The sequence below is a fragment of the Saccoglossus kowalevskii genome, chromosome 12 (genome assembly GCF_978046115.1).
Source record: "Saccoglossus kowalevskii chromosome 12, keSacKowa6.1, whole genome shotgun sequence".
NCBI classification, from domain to species: Eukaryota; Metazoa; Hemichordata; class Enteropneusta; family Harrimaniidae; genus Saccoglossus; species Saccoglossus kowalevskii.
In genome coordinates, this window is record NC_140652.1 from 34,563,518 (window position 1) to 34,590,110 (window position 26,593).

Sequence of the window (26,593 nt, forward strand, 5' to 3'; positions counted from 1 at the left end):
GGAATTAGTTAATTTGTTGAAAATTGTTCACATGCATCCTTTTGAAAGGATACAGTCTATAGGTTTTATTTGTAGTGTGATTGTCACTGTCAAGTTAGGTCGATCATCAGGATTGGGAGATATGTCAATTTCGGACGATCAGAAATGCCGGCACTCTTTACAGTTGAAGTATGAGGACAAGCGTAATTATATGTGGCCGACAGCAGCTAAGAACTTACGTAAATAGTTATAACATATCTATTGATAAATTGGTCTATCGCAAGTAATTTACATGTTCAAAAACACAAAATGAAATAAAATTACAAGCGTATTACTACACACGGTGATGTCAGTGAAGGAAAATACACTTAATATGAAACTCAAAGTATACAACTAAGAATGTGACAGATATGTTGTGTGGGACATGTGATAAAACAGTTGCTATTGGAAATTTTTGTTGTAGATAAGTATCAATATGTATATAGTTTGTTCATGTGATTTGAGGAAGTATAACTGCTGCTCCAGCGATGTTGATAATGGCAAAGGTTATGAGGAGAATTCTATCGATAACTGCTGCCAATCTCAGCCAATCCCTGTGAGTCTAAAACACAAACATATTGAGTTAATATTATAGCTTTTTCATGCTTTCATTCACGCCTCGCACATCACTTGCCGTTGCCATGTAATTTCATAACTTTGGGCTGGGTGTCACATTTTATTCTATAACCAGTGTACGTAAAGTTATACTATCATCTGAACGTAGATTTTACTCGAGCAGGATAGATTAGTTGATAACCTCTTTGTAAATGTCAACATTATACAACCATATGTGACTATTCTGAGAACATTCAATTTCTTTGAATGTTTTCTCTTTCCTTCATGTTTCTGAATAGAAATATTTTGAAATTATAGCGTATACCAAAATGTATTTACAACCATACTAAACGATTCTTAGATATACTAAGCCTCTAGCTGTGTCTTTGAGTAAATGGAACAAAATAAATCTACATGTTAATTTCCAGGTGATGGTGATGATGAGTACACAAACAAAATTTGACAGCATTATTAATTCCCAATAATTTTTTTTTTTACTCAGACTTCGAGTTAAATTTTATGTTCTGATTACATATTGCACAAAGTATTTCAATAGTACAAATCATAGAGAATGTTGCCGCGCTGGCTCTACCGATTACAGGTGACCCGTTATAATAACTTACCTCATTATTATATTTAGTAGGTACAAAACGATTCACTATTTTGTCGAGTGTCATCAGCATTTGTCCCAGCATAACTTCGATCATCTGGCAAGAATCATTCGAATTATTGGAATCATTGAAAGGATGGTACAGTTGCTGCATTCTGTGGGCGTCGCATATTGCTGAATCTATTTCAGCACCTGGCTCGTACGAGTGTGACAGTGGTTGATGAAAGGAAGAGCTTGTTGAATTACAATGCATATCCTCATGAACTGTAGTCGTTGAAATAGATACACCGGTGAAATCACTTTGCTTTTTTTTCGTCGTCTTACACATTAAAATAGTTTCTATTTTTCCGAGAAAGATTTTTCTCACTGATGATGGAACTGGCGTGATAGTAAACTCGCTCATTGGGCATAACTGGGAAACATATGTTGTCAGAGCAACAGAAGCACCTATTAACACCATACTAAACAGAAAGTAGACAGTAATCATCGGCAGTTGGGTCGAGGTAGGAGGCAACAGGTCACTGACAAGAAGGTTGAAGACATACAATGTTAGAAGTAGTGAGATGCTTAGACTTAACTTCTCAGTACATTGAGACGGTAGACAGAAAACAACAAATGTTAGAAGACATACCATAACACAAGGAACAATCAAATTGACAACATAATAAAGAGGCATTCGCTGTATGTTTAGAGTAACAAGAATACTCATGAACGTCTCTTCGCCATGAACACCGGTAAAATTTCGCACTATGGAAGTAATAGGTGAAGATACAACGTTCCACTCAAGGTTGGGTATGTATTTCGTCAAATGTACTTCGTCAAATCTAGGAATTAGTGTCAAGAGATCACTCGAGTATGACCAGGACTCAAATTCCATGTGACACTGCTGACTATCCACCGGGAAGTACTTGATATCCATTATACAAGGCGTGTACAGTACACCTGGAACTACTTTCAATATTGATCCATCAGCGTAAAGATTAATCATCAATAAATCGATATGTACCAATGGAAAACCAGGCATCTCGTTATCATTGCTGTTAAGAGAGATATATGCATCATGATGATAGTGAGGTAGAATATTTTGATGGATACTTTGCAACTTAAACTATCATGTTATTTAAACGAGACAGAATTGATATATTAAATTAGGCAGTGAAAATTCGTTCTATTCTTCTCCGGTAAATGAATGTGTACATCTGTAGGTAGGTGATCATATCATATTTTGAGAATATTCAAGCTGCCACATTTACAAACGCTATGTGAAATTTCAAATCAATTCATGATGAAAAACGTTTGGCGATGCGTGTTAGGGGAATATTTAACATGGAAATTAATCTATCACATTCCTAGCTAGTATACAAAAAACATTATTACTCTATGAAATCTTTGAAGCGAACATATCACAATTTGAACCCACGTAAACATCTAAACTTGAATGCCGATGCGAAGTACTATACCTTGTGAGCAGGGCTGTATCCGGTGTCCACACATACTCAGCTGGAACAGGAAGCGAGTTCAGACCCTCAAAATCAGTTGGATTCCAAAACAGCCTCCAATCTTTCCAAGTCTAAATATATACAGGATATCTTACAAGTGAACCTACAATATTAGACTTATTAAACTAGTGTAGTATTTTACATACGAGAAATAAACGTCAATTACTACACTCGTTTATTTAATCTTATATTGCAGGTTTTACATTGGTACAAGCAAATACATATAACTACTGGCTACATTGCATGTATCTCAAAGATTACCGCCCACTCTGCCACCCCCTTCCTTCGCCACTGATCCCTTCAATAACTACATCCTCTCTCATATTATCTTATTTTTTTACTATCACCTTCCCTTACAATATCTTACTACCACCCTTCCCTACAATGTCTAACTACCACCCTCTCTTACAATATCTTACTACCACCCTCTCTTACAATATCTTAGCAACCAACCTTATTGTCACGGCGTCTCGGAGTAGGCTCAAATATTATCATAATATTCAATAATTTTACCACCTCGTGCACGGGTTGTTAACCAGTTAAATATTACACCATTCGTGTAACATAATGGTAATTTAAATTGAAGGACACTAACATTGTTCAATGCAATTATATGCATATATAAATAGAGAGAGAAATACACAATCTTACACATACACTGAAACCATAGTTTATTCGAAAATCTAACTTAGCAACACATGCTTCCCTTTCACTTGGCTTTGACGTTAAACACCGGGTTTGTCTGGGGTAGTACGGGGACTCGCGCACTGTATTTCAGGTCCGCTCAAAGCATGGGCGCCCCTCGTCAATCAAAATATTGAGTAGAATCACCGTGGAAACACGGGGTTGAACCTAATTACCACCGATGACGTCAGACAGTATATTGTGTCTGTCATCAATTCGTTCACAACACCAGTACATTCACCACCCGAACACTCACCCAATTAATGGGAAGTCCTGTATACCATTAGAGGCAACAACTGGGGCCACGTAGGACGATATGGATGTGGTGTTAAATGAACTGTGGCCTATAAATACGACTTATAAATGTGGCCTCTTATCAGTTTATGATGTGATGATGAATCTGACATGCAACACGTAATTTGTTATAAGGAATTAATATTTATATGGTGTTCACTCAAAGTTCAAAGTTACCTTTCAAATTGTTAACAATTGTTGAAGCATATGGTAATAATTCTGACACTCATCCAATCACTTATGGTGTACCCCACAATTCTATACTTGCACCTGTTCTTTTCCTGAATATATATCAATGACATTCCTTCTTCTTTCCAATTCTTAAATTTCAAACTATTTGCCTGACTCAAATCTTTTTTCCTTTTTATAAATAAAATCGTTCGTACTCATGACATGGAAGCTAATCTCAGAGGTTTAAGTAATTGGTTCATTGCTAACAAACTCACAATTATTAATGAATAAAACACTATATAATATTTTCTTCAACCCACACAAAACTGACCAATAATCCGCGCTTACACTTCAATGATAATATAATGAAAGAAGTAGGTTTCACTACATATCTAGGTTAAACTATTGATAAGTAATTCTCCTGGAAAACCCCACGTTAAATATTACTCCACTTATTGACCTGGTTGCTAAAATACGGAACTATTTCCTTAAAGCCACATTCCCATATAATCCACTAATAATTCACTCACATATTTCATACAGTTTCGTGGCGCCACCTCTGGACATAGGTCAGCACCTATTACACCACTCTCATTCCTCTGTATATACAACAAAACAAGCTGGTTTGCATAACCAATGTCAATGACAGATTCGCTCACAGTAAGCAACTATTCAACTCACTCTGCATTCTCAGGCCCAATAAAACTAGAAGTGCGTGTTTGACGCATGGTGTCCACGGCGTACAATCTGCATTGCGACCCAAGTAACGCTGTTAATTATCACAGACCAAATAAAGCATGCTGTTCAACAATGGTGATTGGAAGATGCGTGACATAGCTTTAGTGAGATGTAGCTGAAGACATGATATATCATACTGTACTCGCCAAAACAAAATTTTTGCTGAAATACTTTATATTCCCAATCCCAAACAATTTACCTCACTGCTATACACCCTGTCAATTGAATGACATGACATAACTAAGCATTATGTAAATTATGTGCATTATATATATTGCAGAACATACCTGATACATCCAAACATTTGTTGATATCATTTGGGACTTCTCGTCCTGTAATGTGAAGTACACAACACAGTTATTTGTTTAAATAAAGTGTAGGACAATAATTAACGTATGACTAGTCAACTTTTTTCTTTCCCTCTGTTATTTGCACAGATCATGATGGAGCATACGAAGTCTGATTTACGTGTATAACAATAGTTTAGTCATTCGATTACTAACCACGTCAATCAGTTGTGTTAACTCCAACCAGAACTTCACTTCCACTGTATCACTGTAATTACGGACTGGCCTTGTCAAGGAGTTGTATTCACTAGTAAATAAATAATCTAACAAACGGTCTTCGCCTGATAATAACTTGTTTTCTAAAAAACAACGATAACATCACATAAAATAAGGGTATGCTAGTGAATTGTGCACGTCTCGTGAATTGCGATATTACAAAATCACAAGACAAACTAACCTTTCTAGAAAAATGCGAATTAGTGAGAAAAAAGAATTGGTTTGTGTTCATCTCACATATTTTGCACTGCTTTCACTTATTTACAACGCGTGTAATACTTGCGCTTAACGTTTTTCATATGTGACAAGGAAGCTAGATGGCTTCACTTATGAAGTGTACTTAACCCTTCAACAACAGTATATAATTTTACCCATCAATTTTGATGGTGAATAAATATGACTTCCTCTCTGTAATTAAAAACGTCTGTCAGACTAAATATGTCTGCCTTGGCACAGGAATGTGTTACGAAACTGAACATATACAGTTAGTATAAAATGAGGCGATCTAATTACAATTAAACGTAGTGACACAACATGAAACATAAAAACTCATTAAAAATTATTTCAACTCATTAAATTGTCCAATTTACAAACATGTCTCGAATCACGCTTGTACTTTCCTACATCATCTGTGTAAGTATTTGTTTCCTCCAATACGGACATTACATTACGAGTACAGTGATGTGAGACAGAACTATGCTATTTCAAACAATGTCAATATTAACGCATGTTCTTACCGGCAAGACCAGGAGAGTTCGATTGGCAGTGCCCCATTGTCATCGTAAGTATTAACACTCCGACGGACATATGTCGAATTTCAAGAAACATCGTAATCGACTTGTATGAGACACTATCATGCGTGCATTCACTGAAGGCGACTGACTATATTTTGAGGCGTCGTCACGGTGTTTGTCAGCGATTCAAATTTCAACCCATGTGGAGTGAAAGAAACATCATGAGAGCATCAATCTTTTTTGATGCCGCTTAATATTCAAAAAACGCAATACGGTTGTACATAGCAGTTTGTATTATGCAGTGATGTCCTTCAGGTTTGTTTTAAACTGAGATTAAATTCATAAAAGTGAGTGTCTCTTATGCTAGAAACATAAATTGATATAACCAAAGATGCATAGTACTTGGGTGACTTACTGTTAAGTGTCTGAGAAATGACCACTAACAGATTTATGTTTTGGTTCTTCTTGTGGTTCTGTTAAAATAGTGTTTGTAAAGTTTATTTTAGATTGTTAAACGACAAGAAAACTATGTAAAAGTGTCATTGTCATGCTGTGAAATTACCAAGGACTACTTAGGGAAGAAGACATGTTGCCTGCTACTGCGTCATAACAAGGCAGGGTATAATAATGAGGGCGATGTAGTCTACATTCCCGTCCGTGTCATCTCATTTAAACAGTAATGACTTTTCCATACGACGCTGTTACAGTAGGAGAGCCATTTTTAGAAGACACCACCATTAAAATAAAAAAAAATGGTTTCTCGTAACATTGACCCTCACTTCCCAGTATTATCTCATATCTGGACAGCACGTGGTACTGGTCGACCAATCCTCACAACGCAGACCATTATAATTATATGCAGCCGATGAGACTCCGTGTGAAATAAATAAATAAATGATTGTAGACAGTAGTTATATTTATGTTTATATATTTATTTTGTGCTCTGATATACATTATTCAAGTACTAATAAGCGTACTAGACGCGTTATTTATTTGTTTTTGAGATATATACATATAGTGTACACTGAGGGAAGTGATCAAATAAAACCAGCGGTTTCCGGCCCGGTATCCGAGGAGCTGCTTTGTCCACCGGGAACTCCCTGGAGCTCCGCGCAATATGCAAATTTATGCAAAAATGTTCATGAGCTGACACCAGTGTCGGTGGAACAGGGGGGGGGGGACGCCCCCTCGCAATTCAAACTGAAACCCTTTGTGTCAGCAAAATTTGCCCCTCAAAAAGCAGGAAATAGCGTTTCAGAGAGTAAAGATTTCAACATTTTTAATGGTGAGAACGCATGAAAAATAGAAAAACTTAAATAAAAAAATGAACGCTCGTACGTTTGTACATTTTAAAGACATCGTAGTTTATAGGTTTCTGCTGTCATATTTTTTAATGTCATCTAAATAGCGTGTTTGCTTATTTATCGAAGCGTCGATTTCATAAAATTGCTGGCCGTAATTACTTTCTGTCACGTTGCTTTGACGCTGTGAACATCCATCGTCCGCTTGCACGGTGTTGTTCCGTTCGGACATTCCTCCTACTACAACCTCGTGTGGTAACTCTATTCTTAACACAAGGCCAACAGTCCTTGACAAGTCAGAGTCGCGGTAACGTGTGATTCTATTTCACCACGAATTCACTTAGATCACGACTGAAAAAACGCAAGAAAACAAAGGATTTTCATTGCAACAATTTATTTATAACACCAAGATGAGATACAAAGTATCCTTTGAGTTACGTAAGATTCAACTGACACTACTGACAGCCATGTTGCAACATTTTGACAAAATGTAACATAATGTACTAAAATGTTATTTCACAAGTTTGATTGCTGTCAAAATGTCATCATTTGATTGGCTAATACAAATCTTTTCTCGGCCTGATTGGCCAGTGAGTGCTAAGTCGGTTAGATCACGTCCCTCAGTGACTAGGAGAATTAGAACTCGGGCCTCATTCAAATTCTCATAGTCACCTCGGATCGTAATCTAACCTATACAAAACCTTGTATGTCATGTGGTTCCGCGATAGAAAGTTTACCGACAAATAGAAAGCTTTGTTACAATGACTGCCAAAAAGCGCTTGGCGCTTGTTCGCCTATATGTGTTGCAGTGACATCATGTGCTTTGAGGTTTAACACCTACTCTTCTATAATACTCGACAGTGGAGACAACACTGTTACCACGCTAATTTATTTTCGGAGCGGGCATTTACATCGCCTGGCAACCATGATGATGAAAACAAAGAACAAAAACTCTCAGAAAATGATACTTTGGGGTGGTTGTTGACACCCACTAAGAAGTGTAACAAAATTACCCCAACATATGCAACATATTTCAATTTGGTTGTTTAGGATTACTTCGCGCACAGCCCATAGAAATACATGGTAGTGTGGTGCGCGTCTTTAATAGCAACGTAGAGCGTCTTGTGACTTAGCTCCGCCCCGAGGATTTTGATAGCTTGGCCAAGCGTGTTGATGAAAAAAGCAATATGATTGGCTGTTGGTAAACAAATTCTAAACTGAGAGAGCATAATCACATACACATAGTCCTAATGAAATACTTCAAGATGATAGTTGAGTGCTTTGCCTGAACATTCTCCTTGAGCATTCAAGCTGTAAACACCGGACGACTTGCCTTATAACTAGCACTGATTTTAAAACGGGGAGTCGTCACCTGCGCATGCGTCAGATGGCCATAGTGTGTCATTGTTTACAAACAAGCGTCTACCCATGAGCCTTTGCGTTTCCAACGCCACCAATTTTATTGTAGGTTCAATGCATTTCAGTTCGTACTCTTCACCTGGTCTCCAACGTACAAATAGTCTTGCACGGCTACGAAACACCGTAAACTTGGATTTGTCCGACAAGACAACTTGAGCCCACTGCGCCCGAGTCTAGTCGATGTGTTTGGCAAATTGCAACCGCGCTGCGATGTGTCGAGGTTGTAGTTTTGTATTCTTTTTAGCAACACAGTCTCGAAGATTACCATCCTTATATAGTCTTGATTTTATTGTGCTCAAACTTAATCTTTTCCCAGTGAGTTGATTAAAATTGGCACGCAAATCACGGGTGGTGTGAAACCGATTCGCTAAACTAGACCTAATGAGTAGCCGGTCTTCGCGTTGTGTTGTACGCCTTGGTCGACATGATCGACGACGATTGCCCATACTACCTCGCGGAAGTTTCCGCAGGTTAAAACGTATGGAGCCTTCAGAAATTCCCAGTCTTCTTGCAATGTTCCCTTTGATAAATTCTGACAATTCCTTAACTTTCGGCATGGCTCAATGTTTGTAAATAAAAATTACGTATCTGACACTATGACCTCGATAGGAATATTCATGAACTACAACTGACAGGTATTCCCGCCCAGAAGCGCGTGTTGAAATAATTTCAGCTTCCCAGGTTCAAATTTGCATGAGAAAGGACACGACTCTCGCACATGTTTCATGGCGCGAAATTTTGATGAGATGCAAATGATATGGAAATTAGCTAGCTCCCATAGAGTTAACCATGGGGATTTTTGCACACTGAAAAAACGTCTTCATACAAAAAACTAAACCCAAATCAACCATTTTATTTTGACTAAAATGCACTAGTTCTTCTTAAATTTAGTATATTTTAAAGACAACACATAATATTACCCGGAACTGTTATTTTTAATTACGAAAACGACCAAATGACAGGTGCGTAAATGCTTTCTGGCAGGTCTGTATATCCTGAACGTTTAACGCAGCAGTGAAGAATAGTTCAAGTAATTATTCTCTCCATAGCAACTGGTTTCATATCTCTCCTAAAATATAAACACTTATGTCTGGCGCCCTCCAGCAAATTAAATAAACTCGTCACTCACGTTTTGATTCATCTTGCAATGAATTTTCATTGAAATATTTTTGCTTCCAAGGCAACCAGATCCACATTACTGCCACTATCTAAATTTCACAAGAATCTATTCATAACTTTTTAGCGACAGGCAAACAAAAAAGCATGGCGATGGTAAAATGGTAATTATCCATTTACGTGATTTGAGGAAGTATAATTGCGGCTCCAGCGATGTTGATAATGGCAAAGGTTATGAGCAGAATTCTGTCGATAACTGCTGCCAATCTCAGCCAATCTTTGTGAATCTAAAACACAAACATATTGGTAACATCAATGATAATTTATTGTTATTAAACATTTTCTACTGCAGCCTCATGAGTTTCAGAATACAGTATTTTATATAATAACTATTCAATTTAGAAAGCATGCACCATTAAAACGTTATTGAATTTCGTTTGACCGCTCGACCTTAACAGCTGACCAACTTAAACTAATCAACAACTACTCTTTTATCATTATCTTTTGGAAACAAATTTTCGTATATTCTAACTAACTGGCTACATCACGCAACTTCGTATAAGCGAGGAGATTTCTGCTCGGCTATTCTCTGATGCAAATTTTAATACTTGACTGAAAGTGTCTGGCAGCAAACACTGAAAGTAATAGATTAGGTCAATTTTCCACGCAACAGTCAGTTAAAATATTAAGAAAATAGTGTGTTTGTCAACGCACGTAGTTCATGTTGACATTGTTCCCGACGCTACGCTACGATTTAGTCGATCGAAACATAATGTTTGAATCCTTTATAGTATCATTAAATATTGCTTGTGCACATCTCCGTCTATCTTAATCACGGCCAGTGTGTCATTCTTAATTGCAAAATCTATTTATGATGTTTAAGATCTGACGTATCATAGTATAATATGCAAAATTATAATCGCCACTAAATATTAGGGGAGAAGTATTTTAAATCATTGAGGGTGACTAGAAGGGTGTGACAGCGCCAATTCTGCATTAATATAATGGAAGAGTGATCGTGGAATCGAATTACGTTATTTACTTTATTTGACATTCGCACAATGTTACTTAAACAAAATAATCGCAGATATAATATCTTACCTGATTATTATATTTTGAAGGTACGAAGCGATTTACTATTTTGTCGAGTGTCACCAGCAGTCGCTCCATCATCAGTTCGATCTTCTGACAAGAACTCTGGGAATGGATTGAATCATTGGATGGATGATACCGTTGCTGCATTCTATGGGCGTCGCCTGCTGGGTATGTTACAGTGTTTGGTGGGTCTATTCCAACACCATGCTCGTGCAACAGTGGAGATCCGGACATACGATACATGCTATTGTCATGAACTGTGGTCGTTGACGTAGATACACAGGTGAAATCATGTTGTTTGTCTTTCCACGTCTTACACATTAAAATAGTTTCTATTTTCCCTAGAAAGATTTTTCTCACTGATGATGGAACTGGCGTGATAGTAAACTCGCTCATTGGGCATAACTGGGAAACATATGTTGTCAGAGCAACAGAAGCACCTATTAACACCATACTAAACAGAAAGTAGACAGTAATCACCGGCAGTTGGGTCGAGGTAGGAGGCAACAGGTCACTGACAAGAAGGTTGAAGACATACAATGTTAGAAGTAGTGAGATGCTTAGACTTAACTTCTCAGTACATTGAGACGGTAGACAGAAAACAACAAATGTTAGAAGACATACCATAACACAAGGAACAATCAAATTGACAACGTAATACAGAGGCATTCGCTGTATGTTTAGAGTAACAAGAATACTCATGAACGTCTCTTCACCGTGAACACCATTAAAATTTCGCACTATGGAAGTAATAGGTGAAGATACAACGTTCCACTCAAGGTTGGGTATGTATTTCGTCAAATGTACTTCGTCAAATCTAGGAATTAGTGTCAAGAGATCACTCGAGTATGACCAGGACTCAAATTCCATGTGACACTGCTGACTATCCACCGGGAAGTACTTGATATCCATTATACAAGGCGTGTACAGTACACCTGGAACTACTTTCAATATTGATCCATCAGCGTAAAGATTAATCATCAATAAATCGATATGTACTAATGGAAAACCAGGCATCTCGTTATCATTACTGTTAAGAGAGATATATACAACATATTACAATTATAAATGCGACGTCCTATTAATTAGGGTCGCTTAATACAGTTTTTCAAACGTAGCTTGATGGTCATGCAGGAATTTTCACCTGGAAACATGTTATATATGTATTAGGACAGGGCAAATCATTGAAACTATTTATCAGTAATGGTCATGTCTTTATTATTTGCGATATTTTTATGCCACTACGGTGTGGCAACTTATAATTATTTATTGAACTGGATAAAAATAGCAGACGAAAATGTGTTTACAAAATAAAAATAGTTCGGTAGCCAATGAAAATACCATGTTCATTTGCATATCGACCGTGAAAATACCGGAAACATTATTGCAGGGGTGATATGCAAATTAGTTTGGGCCAAAATAAGTGACTGCCTAAAAATACCATTACTGTTGTTAAAATGTCATTTCACCCGACAAGTATATTCATGTACCCCAAGGGGAAAATATCGTATTTCTAAATATTGTTTATTGCGAAAAACTGTACTCCTGAAGGGACTACTTTGTTTGCTCTCAGACCTCATTTGCATATGGGTTGTGGAAATACCGATTTTGATTTCAGGGACGAATCAAAATAAACTGCAGTACATATGTAATAATTACTACCTTGTAAGCAAGGCTGTATCCGGTCTCCAAACATGTTCAGCTGGAACGCGCAGAGAGTTCAATCCATCAAAATCATTTGTGTCCCAAGATAGCCTCCAATCCTGCCAAGCCTATGAATATATATATATATATATATATATATATATATATATATATATATATATATATATATATATATATTGTTAACATGTCAATTCACATTTTTGTTACCTTTGCATTACTCGCCATTCCAAAATATTCAATGAAATAATTAAAACCAGGTATAAGTTGAAGCCTTAGACAACTACTGACAGCGTTATTTGCATATCAATACAGCGTATATGTTCAGGAATGCAACAATATGTTATAAAAAGCGTTATTGTTATTTTTATAAAGAATGGTTATGTTTATAAAGAAGAAATAAAGTTATGATTATCTGAAAACAACATTATAAAAATCAATAAAACCAATATATGGCTGTCATGGAGCATTTAGTGAGACAGGGAACGGAATACATGCACTGAGTACAGTTCGATGATTCACTTGGTAATTGTATTTCTAACTAGATTCTCAAAAACACTTTCACACTTGACAATATCATACCACTTCCATCTGTACATTCTCTTACTACTTGTTCATCAGGGGTATGTACCTGTCATGGTAACTCAAGTCCATGACTATGCAATGAGATGTAAAATATTGCGTACTGTCAGTTAATATTAGCGAAACAAAGAACAGACAAGATGATGGTGTAATGCTGAATGACCCGACAACTGCACCAAAAGAGAGTTCAGTGGCTCAATTCATAGAGAATAACACATTGCCGACAAACTCATGAAAACTGTGAATGTCGTTGTATACATACACACCATGCGACATACGTACACACAAACATGAAAATATATCACGCCTGTCGTATAGTATAGTATAGTATAATAATGTTATAAATGAAATGTATGGTTAGTGTAGATTTGATACCCTATATAGACTGGTTACATAAACAAACTAATATAGACAGAACAATGAACACGTGACCTACTTAGGATTTATATGGAATGTTTTTCGTACTCAGCCCCCATACACAAACACCATGCACACTAGAGATCAACAAAAATACACGCCTACTAACGTGCCGAGTATGTCACGTTCTATGATACAGACATTGGTTACAGTGTGATATTTTGCTCGTAGATTAAAACCGCGCACAGTGTTGTTTTATTTTTCCGTGTTTTATATACATTAACCATGTATACCACCTTAGAAGTAATTAGAATTGCAGACAAACACTAAAACTGTACAATGATTCACCTTCACCTTCAGTGAAAGCATACATGATGTTTTGCCTCTCTTACTATATCTTACTACCATCCTCCCTTACAATATCTTACTACCACCCTCCCATACAATATCTTACTACCACCCTCCTTTACAATATCTTACTACCATCCTCCCTTACAATATATTACTACCACCCTCCCTTACAATATCTTACTACCACCCTCCCTTACAATATCTTACTACCACCCTCCTTTACAATATCTTACTACCATCCTCCCTTACAATATATTACTACCACCCTCCCTTACAATATCTTACTACCACCCTCCCTTGCAATATCTCACTACCACCCTCCCTTACAATATCTTACTACCACCCTCCCTTACAATATCTTACTACCACCCTCCCTTGCAATATCTCACTACCACCCTCCCTTACAATATCTTACTACCACCCTCCCTTACAATATCTTTCTACCACCCTCCCTTACAATATCTTACTACCACCCTCCCTTACAATATCTTACTACCACCCTCCCTTACAATATCTTACTACCACCCTCCCTTACAATATCTTACTACCATCCTCCTTTACAATATCTTACTACCATCCTCCCTTACAATATATTACTACCACCCTCCCTTACAATATCTTACTACCACCCTCCCTTGCAATATCTTAATGCCACCCTCCCTTACAATATCTTACTACCACCCTCCCTTGCAATATCTTACTACCAACCTCCCTTACAATATCTTACTACCACCCTCCCTTACAATATCTTACTACCACCCTCCCTTACACTATCTTACTACCACCCTTCCTTACAATATCTTACTTTCACCCTCCCTAACAATATCTTACTACCATCCTCCTTTACAATATCTTACTATCACCCTCCCTTACAATATCTTACTACCACCCTCCCTTACAATATCTTACTACCATCCTCCCTTACAATATCTTACTACCAACCTCCCTTACAATATCTTACTACCACCCTCCCTTACACTATCTTACTACCACCCTTCCTTACAATATCTTACTTTTACCCTCCCTAACAATATCTTACTACCATCCTCCTTTACAATATCTTACTACCATCCTCCCTTACAATATCTTACTACCACCCTCCCTTACACTATCTTACTACCACCCTTCCTTACAATATCTTACTTTCACCCTCCCTAACAATATCTTACTACCATCCTCCTTTACAATATCTTACTACCACCCTCCCTTGCAATATATTACTACCACTCTCCCAATAAATATCTTACTGCTACCCTCCCTCATAATATCTCACTGTCACTTACTTTGAGTTATAATTATCATAGACCAAATAAAGCATGCTGTGAACCCATAGTAATTGAAATGTGTGACATAGTTTTAGTGAGACGGAGCTGCTAATATGAAATATCATACTGTATTCGTAGCCGACATTGCAATAAGTTTTGCTGAATTAATATATATGCGCAAACAATTTAGGTAACTGCCTTTGACATTGCATATGATAGTCCACGATTGTCGAAAACGTTTCATGTGCACTCAATACGTCGTCTAGTCACAAGTTATAATAGATTATTATGTATAGTAATACGTCAGCGTGTTGGACTGACAGTTAACATTTGAAATAGCAGCTTTGGATATTCTGCAGCAAACATACATTCAACAGCAATCATTCACGGTTACTTTACTGGTTAGTTAGACCTAACCTCAGAAAAAAAGAAAACATATTCATATAGAGCATTCCAGAATAACTACTTTGTACTCAACGTGTAGAGAGTGTTACATAAATAAATATACTCCGGCGGGCAAACATATATGAAACCGACGGACTACACTGAATCTTATAGGATTTCACAGTTCATCTATTCTCAAATATTATAAGTTCTGTTAAATAATAGACATACCTCAGCAATACATGTAATTGTATATTATAATGAAAATATTAATTTCATGCAATTCATTATTATACAGCATACCTGATACATCCAGACATTTGTTGATATCATTTGCGATTTCTCGTCCTGTAAAGTATAGTACACAACACAATTATTTGTTTAAATAAATTATAAGGCACTGTTTATGACATGTGGGCCAAGTCTAAGCAAGTCAACCCTTTTTCTTATGGTATAGGTTAACTGTTCGATGACTCACCACATCAATCAGTTGTGTTAACTCCAACCAAAACTTTATCTCCACTGTGTCACTGTGATTACGGACTGGCCTTGTCAAGGAGTTGTATTCACTGTTAAATAAATAATCCATCAGCCGGTCTTCGGTTGATAATATTCGTCTTTTGCTTCCTAGAACAAAATTCACACCAACGCAATAGAGTATACCACATGGCACTGTCTCATTATTTGTTATAATTAAATGTTGAGGCCAAATTGTCACCGGAGCTCCAATTTAACGGAAGAATTTAACATAACTCAGACATATGGTTTCTAATTGCATTGCATACTTCCAAGTCGGGAAGTAATTCCATTCGTGCAAATGAGAGTAAAACATATGGTTTGTGACAATTAATGTACAACTTAATGTACTATTTATTCTAGATTGATATATAATTTTACTCGACAATTCTATAGTTACGTGAACATGATTTCATAATTGTAATTATGCACTACGGTATACGGTCGCATTAAATAAGTCATAATATTGGTTCAAATTTCACTAAATAATTACGGTTGTTATGGAAGTGGCAATCTAATTATGTTAGTTACGTTGTGACACAACAAATATAAACTCAATAAAATTATTCCAGCTCATTAAATTGTCGAATGTACACACAACGTCTCGAATCATACTTTCTTACGTCCTCTGTGTAAGCATGTGTTTCCTTCAATATTACAACATGGATTCAGTGAAGTAATATCAAACTGTGTTGATTCAGACAATGTCAACATTAACGCATGTTCTTACCTACAAGACCAGGAGAGTTCGATTGACAGTGCCCCATTGTCATCGTAAGTAGTAACACTCCAACGGAAATATTTCGAATTTCAGGAAACATCGTAACAAGACTTGCATGAGACACTCTCATGCATGGATTCACTGAAGACGACTGATTATACTTCGAGACGACGTCACGGTGTTAGTGTTTGATTTCAGTTTCAACCCATGTGGAGCGAAGAAAACGTCGTGAAAGCATGCAAATTACTTTACTTGATATATTAAATAAACTTGTATCCCAAAAAAATACAAGATTAATGTATAGAAAACATTGAAAATGAACAAACACTGTGCGTGCTTATAACACTGACCACATATTTTATTTAAAGAAATATTATTAAATAATATTCAGTTCCCATGACAGCTACCACGGAAATACATACAATCCCAACTTTTCATTCCATGTTCAAACATTTCAGCTATCTAGATCCAGATCGCCATCTCTACCATTGTCACATCAGCAGAGCATACTTAAACAACTCGACATGAAGCCAACAGCCTAAAGAGTTTGAGAGTTTTAAAGAGTTTGACTTATGGGCCAAACACATTTCAGGACAAAGACTTATTAAGGACTCATTATGCTTTAAAAATATGTGATAACTTATGCTCTGTTGAGGTAATGAATTAGGGTAAAGTGAATTAAAATTTTAATTGAATATAATTAGACACTTTTTATCTGCCACTTCTAAAATAATTTATTATTACACACGTATTAGCACACATCGATTATTGCGATGCTGCATAGAGCGGTTTTGACACGTGCATTTTAGACACATTTCCTAAACTTCTTACACGATCAGCGATAATTATTATGAAGATGCATTTACCGTATGTAGCACGTGACCATAGCCAGGGTTTTGATGGGGGGTATATAGGGTGAATACCAGATTTTTTTATAGGAGTTCCAAACTTTAAAATCCCTAGACTAAGTTCATGATTTTTTCTATATTTATACGAAAAACAAATAGAATACATTTTGTGGGGGTCCGGACCCCTAAGAACCCCCCTAGATCCGTCACTGAATGGTTTCAATATTCTAACGGCCTAACAGTCATATCAGTCTGAATTCTTACCTTACAGCTAACATATTTTCTATATTGTGCCGTTTATTTGTCTTGAATTATGACCGAAAAAAAAATGAATGAAATTATTTACTATGTAGTAACAACTCATGTATGAACAATAACTTTAATGAATATAATACAAACGAAAGGATTCACAACGTCGAAAACGAAAAGTCTTTATCGCAGTGGGAAATCTTTATTTCAGTCCCTGACTTTGTTTTGCTTTTTTTATTATAAATGCAGCTAGTGAAATTTACGTACGTCCAGTATTTTTGAAGTTCATTGTCGTTTTCTCAAATGACCCATCAGAGTTCGTAACAAGTTCCGTGTCACGTGGCCTTATGGCTGCCAAACAATAGCCGTTGTCCCGAGTTACTACATGAAGGCGCGAATGGCATGTAAATATCAATTACGCCGCCAGGTCTCCAGTTACTTCCTGTCGCCGCTTAGTACCGTATATTTGTGTGTGACTCCAAATCCTTGATAAGCGTAAAACAAAAAAATGCACATAGTTGTCTAGTCTTCTTTCTGTGAATAGTAGTTAGTATCTGCTAAAAACTAACCGCTGTCAACATTGTATGTACACATTGCGGTAAATTAGTTTTTCAACATTCAATTCGTATTTTTGTGTAGAGAATTTCCATGTAATTCGGTTGTGTGTACTTTTCGTTAAAGTTGGGTGATTAGCTTTTATCTAGTTGAGTCTAACATTTTAATAACGACTGGGAATACATTTCCCTTTAGGTAACGATCAACTCTATGATTATAAACATATAATATAACATATGCCTCCCAGGAATAGGAATGGCGAAATCCAAAACGGTTAGAACAAATTTAGCGAACTTCTTTGTGTGGGGTCCTGTCAAACCATGGAGGCAGCCATGTTTGTTTTTATTATTAGAGGATGCTTACGCGCGTAATCGTTCCATATTCGTAATTCGCGTTTTTTAACATTGTAGGACAAAATACCCCGGGCAATACCGCAAAATTACGGCACGCTGTAACTTATGGCGTTATGGTGACAGATGTATAATGTAGTACGCTCATAATCACAATTCTGCTTATCTAAACTACATCAAGGATACAAAACGTGGTTCCATATGTTATTTTACCTCTCTTATAAACATAATTCGATCCCGCAACAACAAAATGACACTTCCGGGCATCTGTGCCAGTCAGTCATGGCTTGTCTCGTATTAATTCAGTAAATCATCACCAGCTGTGGCGCTGTAACTGACGGACGACTTGCGTTGTCAATCATTTGACTTGTTTATAAGAATTTATAAGCAACGATACATAACTGAATCAAAACACATCACTATGTGCGTATATATTGTATAGTTTCTCAAATTTTAATAATAGGAGTTCATTTCCGTTTAATTAAAGATCAACTCTATAATTAATAATAATATTTATTTAATATTATTTTAAGTACCATAAACCACCGGCCACAAGTACACTAAAAATACAACAGTAGTAAAAAATAAAGAAAAATTAAATAATATACAGCTAAATACCAACAGGGATTGCATCATCCAAAAACATTCCTCCTTCACGAAAGGAATAAAATAAATATTTAGCAGTTTGTTGATTTTTGTTGGTCATTAAGTTAACGAGCTGTGTATACATTCGGAATATAGCGCTGTCTCAGCTCATCGCAGGCGGGTAGACAAGTAAAAACTGAAATCCATCGTCAACCCCACTACATTTCATTTCACTTACAAAATACGTAAATTTACATAGTTTATATGATGTTAAGTGTTGGAAATCGATGTCGAAACATCGCTGAGGAAACAAGACAAGAAACTCACTTTTATTAGAACTGTGAAGCAAACATTTGCTTCCATATTGCATTATTAGAACAATTTTTGTGTCAAATATTATAAAAATGCACTGATTCAATTTTGCATAAAGTAACCATAAGTGCATGGGGAGCTCTTGTCACTGATGCGCTAGAGGTTGTTGACACATTGACCAATAACATAATGAACTTATTCAGTAATCTTTAATATGCAAACCAATTATCCGCAAAAAGATTTAATTAAAAAAATAGAACAACTCACATTATCACTTAACATGCGTCTTACTGAAGTTGTACGTGAAGTTCATTTATAAAAAAAATCAAAAAGAGACACAATACATACTACACGCACTTGTAAATACATAGAGTTATAAATTGGAATACATATTACCAGACTGACCGGTCACTGTGAATTATTTTTTCGTAGTCGATGAATGCACAATAAAAACGTCCTGTTTGGTTGTGAAATGTTTTTAACCAGTGTGTGAATAATAAACACGATATCTACGGTTCTATACCCTGCTATGAAACCTGCTGGTTCTTCTCTTAGACTAATGAATTCAGTAATTTCATCTCATTTATATTGTATAAAATTCTATATTTGTAGTAATGTGATAGCACGATAATTATAGGCATTATTCCTAGAACCATTCTTATGTATCGGGAATGTAATACCCTCACATCAATGCTTATGTGCCACCCGACTGGGGGTGTCATTTCACGTTTTTTTGTTTAGAAGTGGGTGGCCATTTATCAATGTTTTGATTTAGAAGTGTGTAGCATTTATTTACTTTTTCACAGGTCATTATATTCAAAGCCAGATACTGGAAAAGGCTGAATAAAATGCATCGCCCGGATGCGCTCACTGGTTGCGAACGTTATGAGCTGGGTGTTTGTTTGTTTTCTCGCTGAAAACAATTGTGCTTAGAAGTGGGTATATAAATAGAAATAAATGGTTTAGAAGTGAGTATGGATTACGAGAGGTGGGCTGCACACCCTTACCCATTTAATGAGAAGGTAGCCCCCCGGATTTACCCAATTTCAGCTGTTTTGATAATAACCTCGATTACAAGTTGGGAAATTTGACAATTAATAAAGTTTAGTAATTTGGTCGTCCTATGGGTAGTTGAAATTACCTGCCCGAACAGCAGATTGAATACTGCGCCACAAATCATTGTGTCCAGTGTTATCTCAACATTAATAACAGGATTAAATAAGGAATTGAAATAATTAAATCATTCAGTTTGACTAGTTTAAGATGATGTGTGCTAGTCTGCATTTCGAAAGAATCCCAAATCCGTTTTGTTATCACTGTTACAAACGGTTTTCAGATATTTGGTTATTTTGATAGACCTTCTTTTTTGCAAGTACGATAATCAATTAAAGAACTAACTAAGAGTGATTACATTCAGTGTGTACAGTGAATGCTTACACCTTTGTTACTCTGAAACATGCGTGGTCGAGTATTCGAATTGTGAAAAGATGGTTTTAATAAAAACAATAATACCCCCCCTGAGTGTCTCCCCTTATTAGCTGATCGTTGTGTGTTAACATTAAAGTGCAACTAAACTAAAGTTGCATGATTCTACAAAGGTTTTAGCAATAATATATAATTGTTTTAAATATGCAATTAATTTTGTATCGTTCCATTTGCCCACCAATCCTCTTATGCTCCAAGCAAAGAGTTTCACCTTGTTAATTTCAGAAGAAGTTTGGCCACATTATTATGACCACTCTATGGTGAGTGTCGTAGTATTCATACAGTGTTTGTTTTCCATTCTGGTTCTTCACGGAGAGTCTGACGTAATTCACATATGCTCCTATGTTAGACTCATCATTTTTCAGCGTCTTTCTGAATTCAAACAATTTTTTAATCTGATCTCTCTTGAATATACTTTAAACATATTATTTTGCACCCTCACAATCACAAGTTCCATTACTTCATCGATACAGAATTAAGGTCACATATACTTCTCAAATTAAAACGTGATTCTATGATGTGTTATTTATATTGTACTCCGAAAACAAATAGGAATGCGACATGTTCATAACGAATAACCTGGTCGTATCTGATTGTCCAATGAACTGATGTAATATTCCATCACAAATTATTGATGAGGATCGGCTAATGACGGTAAATCGGGATTCGGCTTATAACTCTCGACCATTTTCAGAAACATACAATAACAATGAAGCCGCCATATGAACAAAGACTAAGTTATACGAGGTAATATAATCAGCGCCCCAGTGATAGTACACACGGCAAACACTATGAGAAGAATCCGATCCACAACTGCTGCAACTTCCATCCACTCGGTTCTAATCTGCAAGAAAGGTAACTTTAGGTAATATGTTTCTTGCACAGATTTAGATTAACTATTTCATAAAGGTGTCCTTAAAACAAACGTTGCTCACAATCGTCTTAGGTAGTACCCGAACTTGTTTTGAATAGAACAAAGACCTTGTGAATTTTTTCGTAACGCAAACTCCACTCTAGAAAAAAAATACTGTTAACATAGTTATAAAAGTCGCAACTGTTATTATCAGAACACATTTGCTTTCATTGCAACATTATTGTATGTTGGGATCTACTGTAGTTAGGGGTTCTAATTCCACGAAATTATACTATTTGGTGGTAAATAAGGGCTATGCAATATCTTACCTTGTCACGATGGTCGTCTGGTATCATATGTTCAGTTATTTTGTCCAAAGATTTGATAATTTTATCCAAAGTAGAAATTATTTTCCCATATTGTCTATTGTTGCTGGTGCACAGTTTAACTTTATTGTGTTTTATACCTTGGGTTCCACGTCCACATTTCAAACGTATATTGTCTTGTCCATGCTCGGATGTATGTTTATAGAAATCAACACTGCCACCATCATTTTCTATATGTTGTCGTTTCGGCAAAAGTAGATAAACGTACATTTTGCCAAGTACATGTTTCTTAATCCACCTTGGCACCGGTTTCTGTCTGCCGCTAACTTCGCATTTTTTATAAATCCTAGAAACAAGAGTTGTTACGGCAACAGAAATTGCAATTGCGAACATACTGAATAGGAAATAGACAGTAATGAGAGGAAGGTTTGTCGATGTCGGTGGCAGGAGATCAGTAATGAGTAAATTAAATACGTACAGAGTAAGCATCAACGAAATACTCAGATTGAGTTTGTCTGGAGAATTCGACGGTAGACAAAATACGACAAGTGTTAAAATAGACACCATCACACACGGCAAAATCAAATTTACAACATAATACAATGGCTTTCTTTCAATAACAAGTGTAGCAATAAGGCTTGTGAAGATTTGTCGGTCATTAATTCCAGTAAATTTTCTTCGTATCGGTGTCAAACTAGACGAACTCACATCCCATTCAACATTAGGTATATATTTTTCGAATTTTACTTCATCGTAGCGAGGTATCAAGATCATTTCATTGTCAGAAAATGACCACGATTCGAATTCCAATTCACAATGCTGAATATCAACAGGAAACATTGTAATATCCATAATACACGGGGTGTAGAGAACTTGGGGTACAACTTTTAGTATGTCTCCATCGCTGTACACAATTAATTTGAGTTCGTTAATGTGCATCAACGGAAACCCCGGGTACTGGTTGTCAGCACTAGAAAAAGAAAATAGAAATTAGTATGTTCTCAAAACATTGAACGCATACACGACATAACTCTCATTAGACTGCTTATCGAATTCACATAATTCACAACTTGAGTTTTAAGTTACTTGTAGTCCAGTTGTTCATAGGCAATTCACGAAAGTAGCAGTCGTTATAATCAGTATAACTAACGTTTTTTTTCTCCGACTCTTATTTTAATAAGGCATTTACTTTTTCATAACTGTCAATTTGTAACGACCATCGCTGAAATGCGGATACTGAACACATAGCGTATGTTCTATATACCCACGTCGTACATTAAATTACTTGCGAGTGAGAAAAGATTTAATCCAATTTTGTGAAGCGAATTTACGTGATTGCGATGACAATTTAACTTGGTTAAATTTCTAATAAGCTGTCATTTTGATAGGCTAAGCCTCTCTTTGACGCCCTGTCACTAATGATTTTATTTGTGACATCCCATAATAGTGTGCGTCGTGCGTAGTAATTTTCCATCACGTCACCATCACGTGATCTATTATGGAGACTACCCGACTCTTAATTTTCATATCACACTTGTAATACTCGGTCTCTTTTCCCATGCAATTGTGTCTAAATCGATATTTTCGTATTAATTTGCTATTTTATGTGATTATATTCAAACAAAAAATGTTCAAAATCACAGTATTGTTTTGGTCGTAATCAATATTGCACGTCACAAAGTTATTAAGACAGGTTACGTGCAAGCAAACACCTGTAAATGGTAATTGCGTGCATTGTCATAATGATATGATATCCTCACAATTGATTTCCGTCGATTATTTGAACCGAAGCTAGCTGGTTTTGATCAGAAACGATAATGATATTGTTATAGTGTTCACAGCATGCAATAAGTTCAATGATCGTGGTTATTTTACCTTCCTAATTAGTTTGAAGCAAGAACATATTCCAATAATTCCGCTTATAATACTATGATAAATCCAATAGTACATTGGAAAGCAATATGTCCCTTAGCAAATGCCAAAAAACAAAGGTTTCTACCTGAAAATCTAAATACGTGTTCTCTGACATCGTGAAAAACAATAAGTAGATACGTAATCATTGATATGCTGTATATGCTAGATTAAAATCTATATAACCGTTGTGTATACACTATTATCATAAAATAAAATAAACGGAAGAGAAAAAAAAATAGTTGCATATAGTACAATATTTGTTACGTCCAGTAGATAAATAGGAGACGACAGGGAAAAACACACTTTTCAAGATCAAATGACCGATATTTCTTAACGTTTGAAAATAATCAAGGTGAGTTTGTTGTTTAAATGTTTCATGTACATGTGGGGAAGCAATGGGTATTTCTGGGTCGCACACAATTGTTTTTGTATTCACGTTCATTCATCAAAAAGAGGACTTTATTTGTTAATTTCTAAAATCGTACACGGAAGAAAATATTGTATACCCACCTTGTGAGTAGCGATGTATCTGGTGACCATACACTCTGTACCGGTAGTCGAATTGTATCCATTCCGTTAAAATCAGTTGCATTCCACACAAGTCTAGGGTCGTTCCAAGCCTTGAAGTAATAGCTAGGAGTTACATTATAATGCATTTTGGGGGTACATAATTATAGTTCTGACATGACAGAATAAATATTCTTTAAACTACTAAAAATATATTATCTTTATAATTGTATACAAACATTTAAATAAAGTAATCATTTATCATAAAAGCGTTTAAGGATGCTGTACACGTTTTTGGTATTGATTTTCTAAACTGATATTTTCATATAAAATGTTTACTGAACCACACAAAGCTATATATTGATGGAAAGCTTATTTCACACTGGATATGAAATCGACAAGATAGTGTGTGTATGGACGTGTATAGTCACGTGATCTCTGTGTAAACACAGAAAACCATTTTCGGTAAAAAATAATTGAACCAATGAATAAACAAATTTAGTGGAACATTGGCAACAAAACAGTTTTTCAGACGACGCTCACCACCATTCCGCGTTAATTGAGATATATATCGACATGATAGTTGGAGAATAAATAATAATTTAGCTATCTTGAAAAAACAATGCGATCTGGTTCTTTCCGGTATTCAGAAATTAGAAACGTAATTTCGAAACAAATAGGAAAATAGAAAAATCCCAGCGCGGCTTGAGAGGGAACATATCGAAGAGTGTCTGTGCGAAAAATTGGTATAATGCGTCCACTAAAACTCGAGATCAAAGGCCTGCAGTTGCCGTGAATCGCTGTTTTGTTTCACCGAGAAAACGGCAAAAACAACTTAGCAGCAACGTATCGTCGGCTCACTCAAAATCCGTTTGTCCCATGGATCAAAACAAACTCATAACGAATAGTCATGGTATCTGTCTGTCATAATCACGCAGATGTGTGGATATGCGTGGTCGCAATTGGTTATAAAGTACGAAATTATGCTACCGAATCCAATAGGAAACACTGTTTCACGGCGTGACAAAGCCGCGCCAAAATGACGTCATGATTTACATATTCATTAATACGTTGTGGGAGGAGACACTCCTTTTCTGGAAGACTCATTACCATACATTGCCCTCCATGGAAGGTCATTCTCTTGCTCAGCTGCTGAACTAATAACCGTGGCTGAACGCACCACCAGAGTCAACTACATGTAGTTTTCTTTCCAAGATTTTTGTTTTGCGAGATGTCTCGACGAAGATCTGTATTATCTGATTTGAATGGCAATGAGGGGGATAGAAGTCACAGCGAGTGCTGAACTGAATCGGGAGATGCGATCGCTTAGGTTTAACGTTGTCTGTCGATCGGGCAGTGAATTTTCAGTTTGTTTGCTCCGTTATTATTTTGTTGATTTGTAAAATAACCTGTTCGCCATAAATCGTGTTTTCCGTTTTTTAGTTCCCAAAACTGTTGACAAAATTAGTGTGATGATTCTTTTTCCATCTTCAATGCGTAATACATAGTACCGGAACAACTGCTGGCGGGGACTACTTCCGGTATCTAACATTTAGTTCACTTTCTATATCATGTATAACAAATCTAACTTCATTGGATCCGTCAAATTATTTATTGAGAATGTGAAGATAAAGAAAAATAAAACAGGTAAAACATGGATGCTCACACACACGCTTTTACAGCTGCTTGTCTCGGGCTTTACGTGTAGCCATAGTGTAGCCAAGTCCGGGCCCAAGTGTTTCACTTCCGACTCATTGTGGTCGGAGTCCATGACACGTAATTTGGTCACGAAAACTAAGTCTGCCATGTGCTCAAATTTTCTACATTCTGTTTAAACCTCCATGGTCTGATCAATTAAATCGTGGAAGGTACTAACGTTAGTACCTTCCATGATTAAATTTTTATAATAATCGCTTTACCATACTGTCGACGTTCTTCTCAAAATTTCCTTGCATTCGTTTTCTTTCGTCACTG

At 36.3% G+C, this 26,593-nt stretch overlaps 3 protein-coding genes across 3 annotated transcripts; all 3 read right to left on the reverse strand.

Annotated features, from left to right (window-relative positions):
• Positions 1 to 469: 469 nt before the first annotated feature.
• Positions 470 to 5,912, reverse strand: LOC146735755 (neuronal acetylcholine receptor subunit beta-3-like). The gene is made up of 7 exons (XM_085506054.1): positions 5,870 to 5,912; positions 5,073 to 5,215; positions 4,857 to 4,901; positions 4,362 to 4,430; positions 2,644 to 2,753; positions 1,197 to 2,220; positions 470 to 580 (listed from the first exon to the last, which is right to left on the reverse strand). Exons 1-7 carry the CDS (start codon positions 5,910 to 5,912, stop codon positions 470 to 472), a joined length of 1,545 nt encoding a protein of 514 aa, XP_085362180.1.
• Positions 5,913 to 9,419: 3,507 nt separating this feature from the next.
• Positions 9,420 to 11,348, reverse strand: LOC146735756 (uncharacterized). Its single transcript, XM_085506243.1, has 2 exons — positions 10,804 to 11,348; positions 9,420 to 9,989 (listed from the first exon to the last, which is right to left on the reverse strand). The coding sequence occupies exons 1-2, from the start codon at positions 11,248 to 11,250 to the stop codon at positions 9,879 to 9,881; spliced, it is 558 nt and encodes a 185-aa protein (XP_085362369.1). The 5' UTR covers positions 11,251 to 11,348; the 3' UTR covers positions 9,420 to 9,878.
• Positions 11,349 to 19,724: 8,376 nt separating this feature from the next.
• Positions 19,725 to 24,723, reverse strand: LOC102804734 (acetylcholine receptor subunit alpha-type unc-38-like). The gene is made up of 3 exons (XM_006825847.2): positions 24,623 to 24,723; positions 22,202 to 23,168; positions 19,725 to 21,863 (listed from the first exon to the last, which is right to left on the reverse strand). The coding sequence occupies exons 1-3, from the start codon at positions 24,682 to 24,684 to the stop codon at positions 21,753 to 21,755; spliced, it is 1,140 nt and encodes a 379-aa protein (XP_006825910.2). The 5' UTR covers positions 24,685 to 24,723; the 3' UTR covers positions 19,725 to 21,752.
• Between the last annotated feature and the right edge of the window lie 1,870 nt (positions 24,724 to 26,593).

What these genes read in the sequence shown, in the direction of transcription:
- LOC146735756 (XM_085506243.1), bottom strand. Translation starts at nt 11,250, where the DNA reads ATGGTGTTAATAGGTGCTTCTGTTGCTCTGACAACATATGTTTCCCAG. An exon ending in CTTCAAAATATAATAATCAG is followed by an intron (nt 9,990 to 10,803) that starts GTAAGATATTAT and finishes TTTGTGTTTTAG; the next exon opens with ATTCACAAAGATTGGCTGAG.
- LOC102804734 (XM_006825847.2), bottom strand. Translation starts at nt 24,684, where the DNA reads ATGGATACAATTCGACTACCGGTACAGAGTGTATGGTCACCAGATACA. An exon ending in GATACATCGCTACTCACAAG is followed by an intron (nt 23,169 to 24,622) that starts GTGGGTATACAA and finishes TTCTTTTTCTAG; the next exon opens with TGCTGACAACCAGTACCCGG. An exon ending in CAGACGACCATCGTGACAAG is followed by an intron (nt 21,864 to 22,201) that starts GTAAGATATTGC and finishes CCTTTCTTGCAG; the next exon opens with ATTAGAACCGAGTGGATGGA.
- LOC146735755 (XM_085506054.1), bottom strand. Translation starts at nt 5,912, where the DNA reads ATGACAATGGGGCACTGCCAATCGAACTCTCCTGGTCTTGCCG. An exon ending in CACGAAACTGTATGAAATAT is followed by an intron (nt 2,754 to 4,361) that starts GTGAGTGAATTA and finishes GTATATATTTAG; the next exon opens with ACTTGGAAAGATTGGAGGCT. An exon ending in CTACTAAATATAATAATGAG is followed by an intron (nt 581 to 1,196) that starts GTAAGTTATTAT and finishes TTTGTGTTTTAG; the next exon opens with ACTCACAGGGATTGGCTGAG.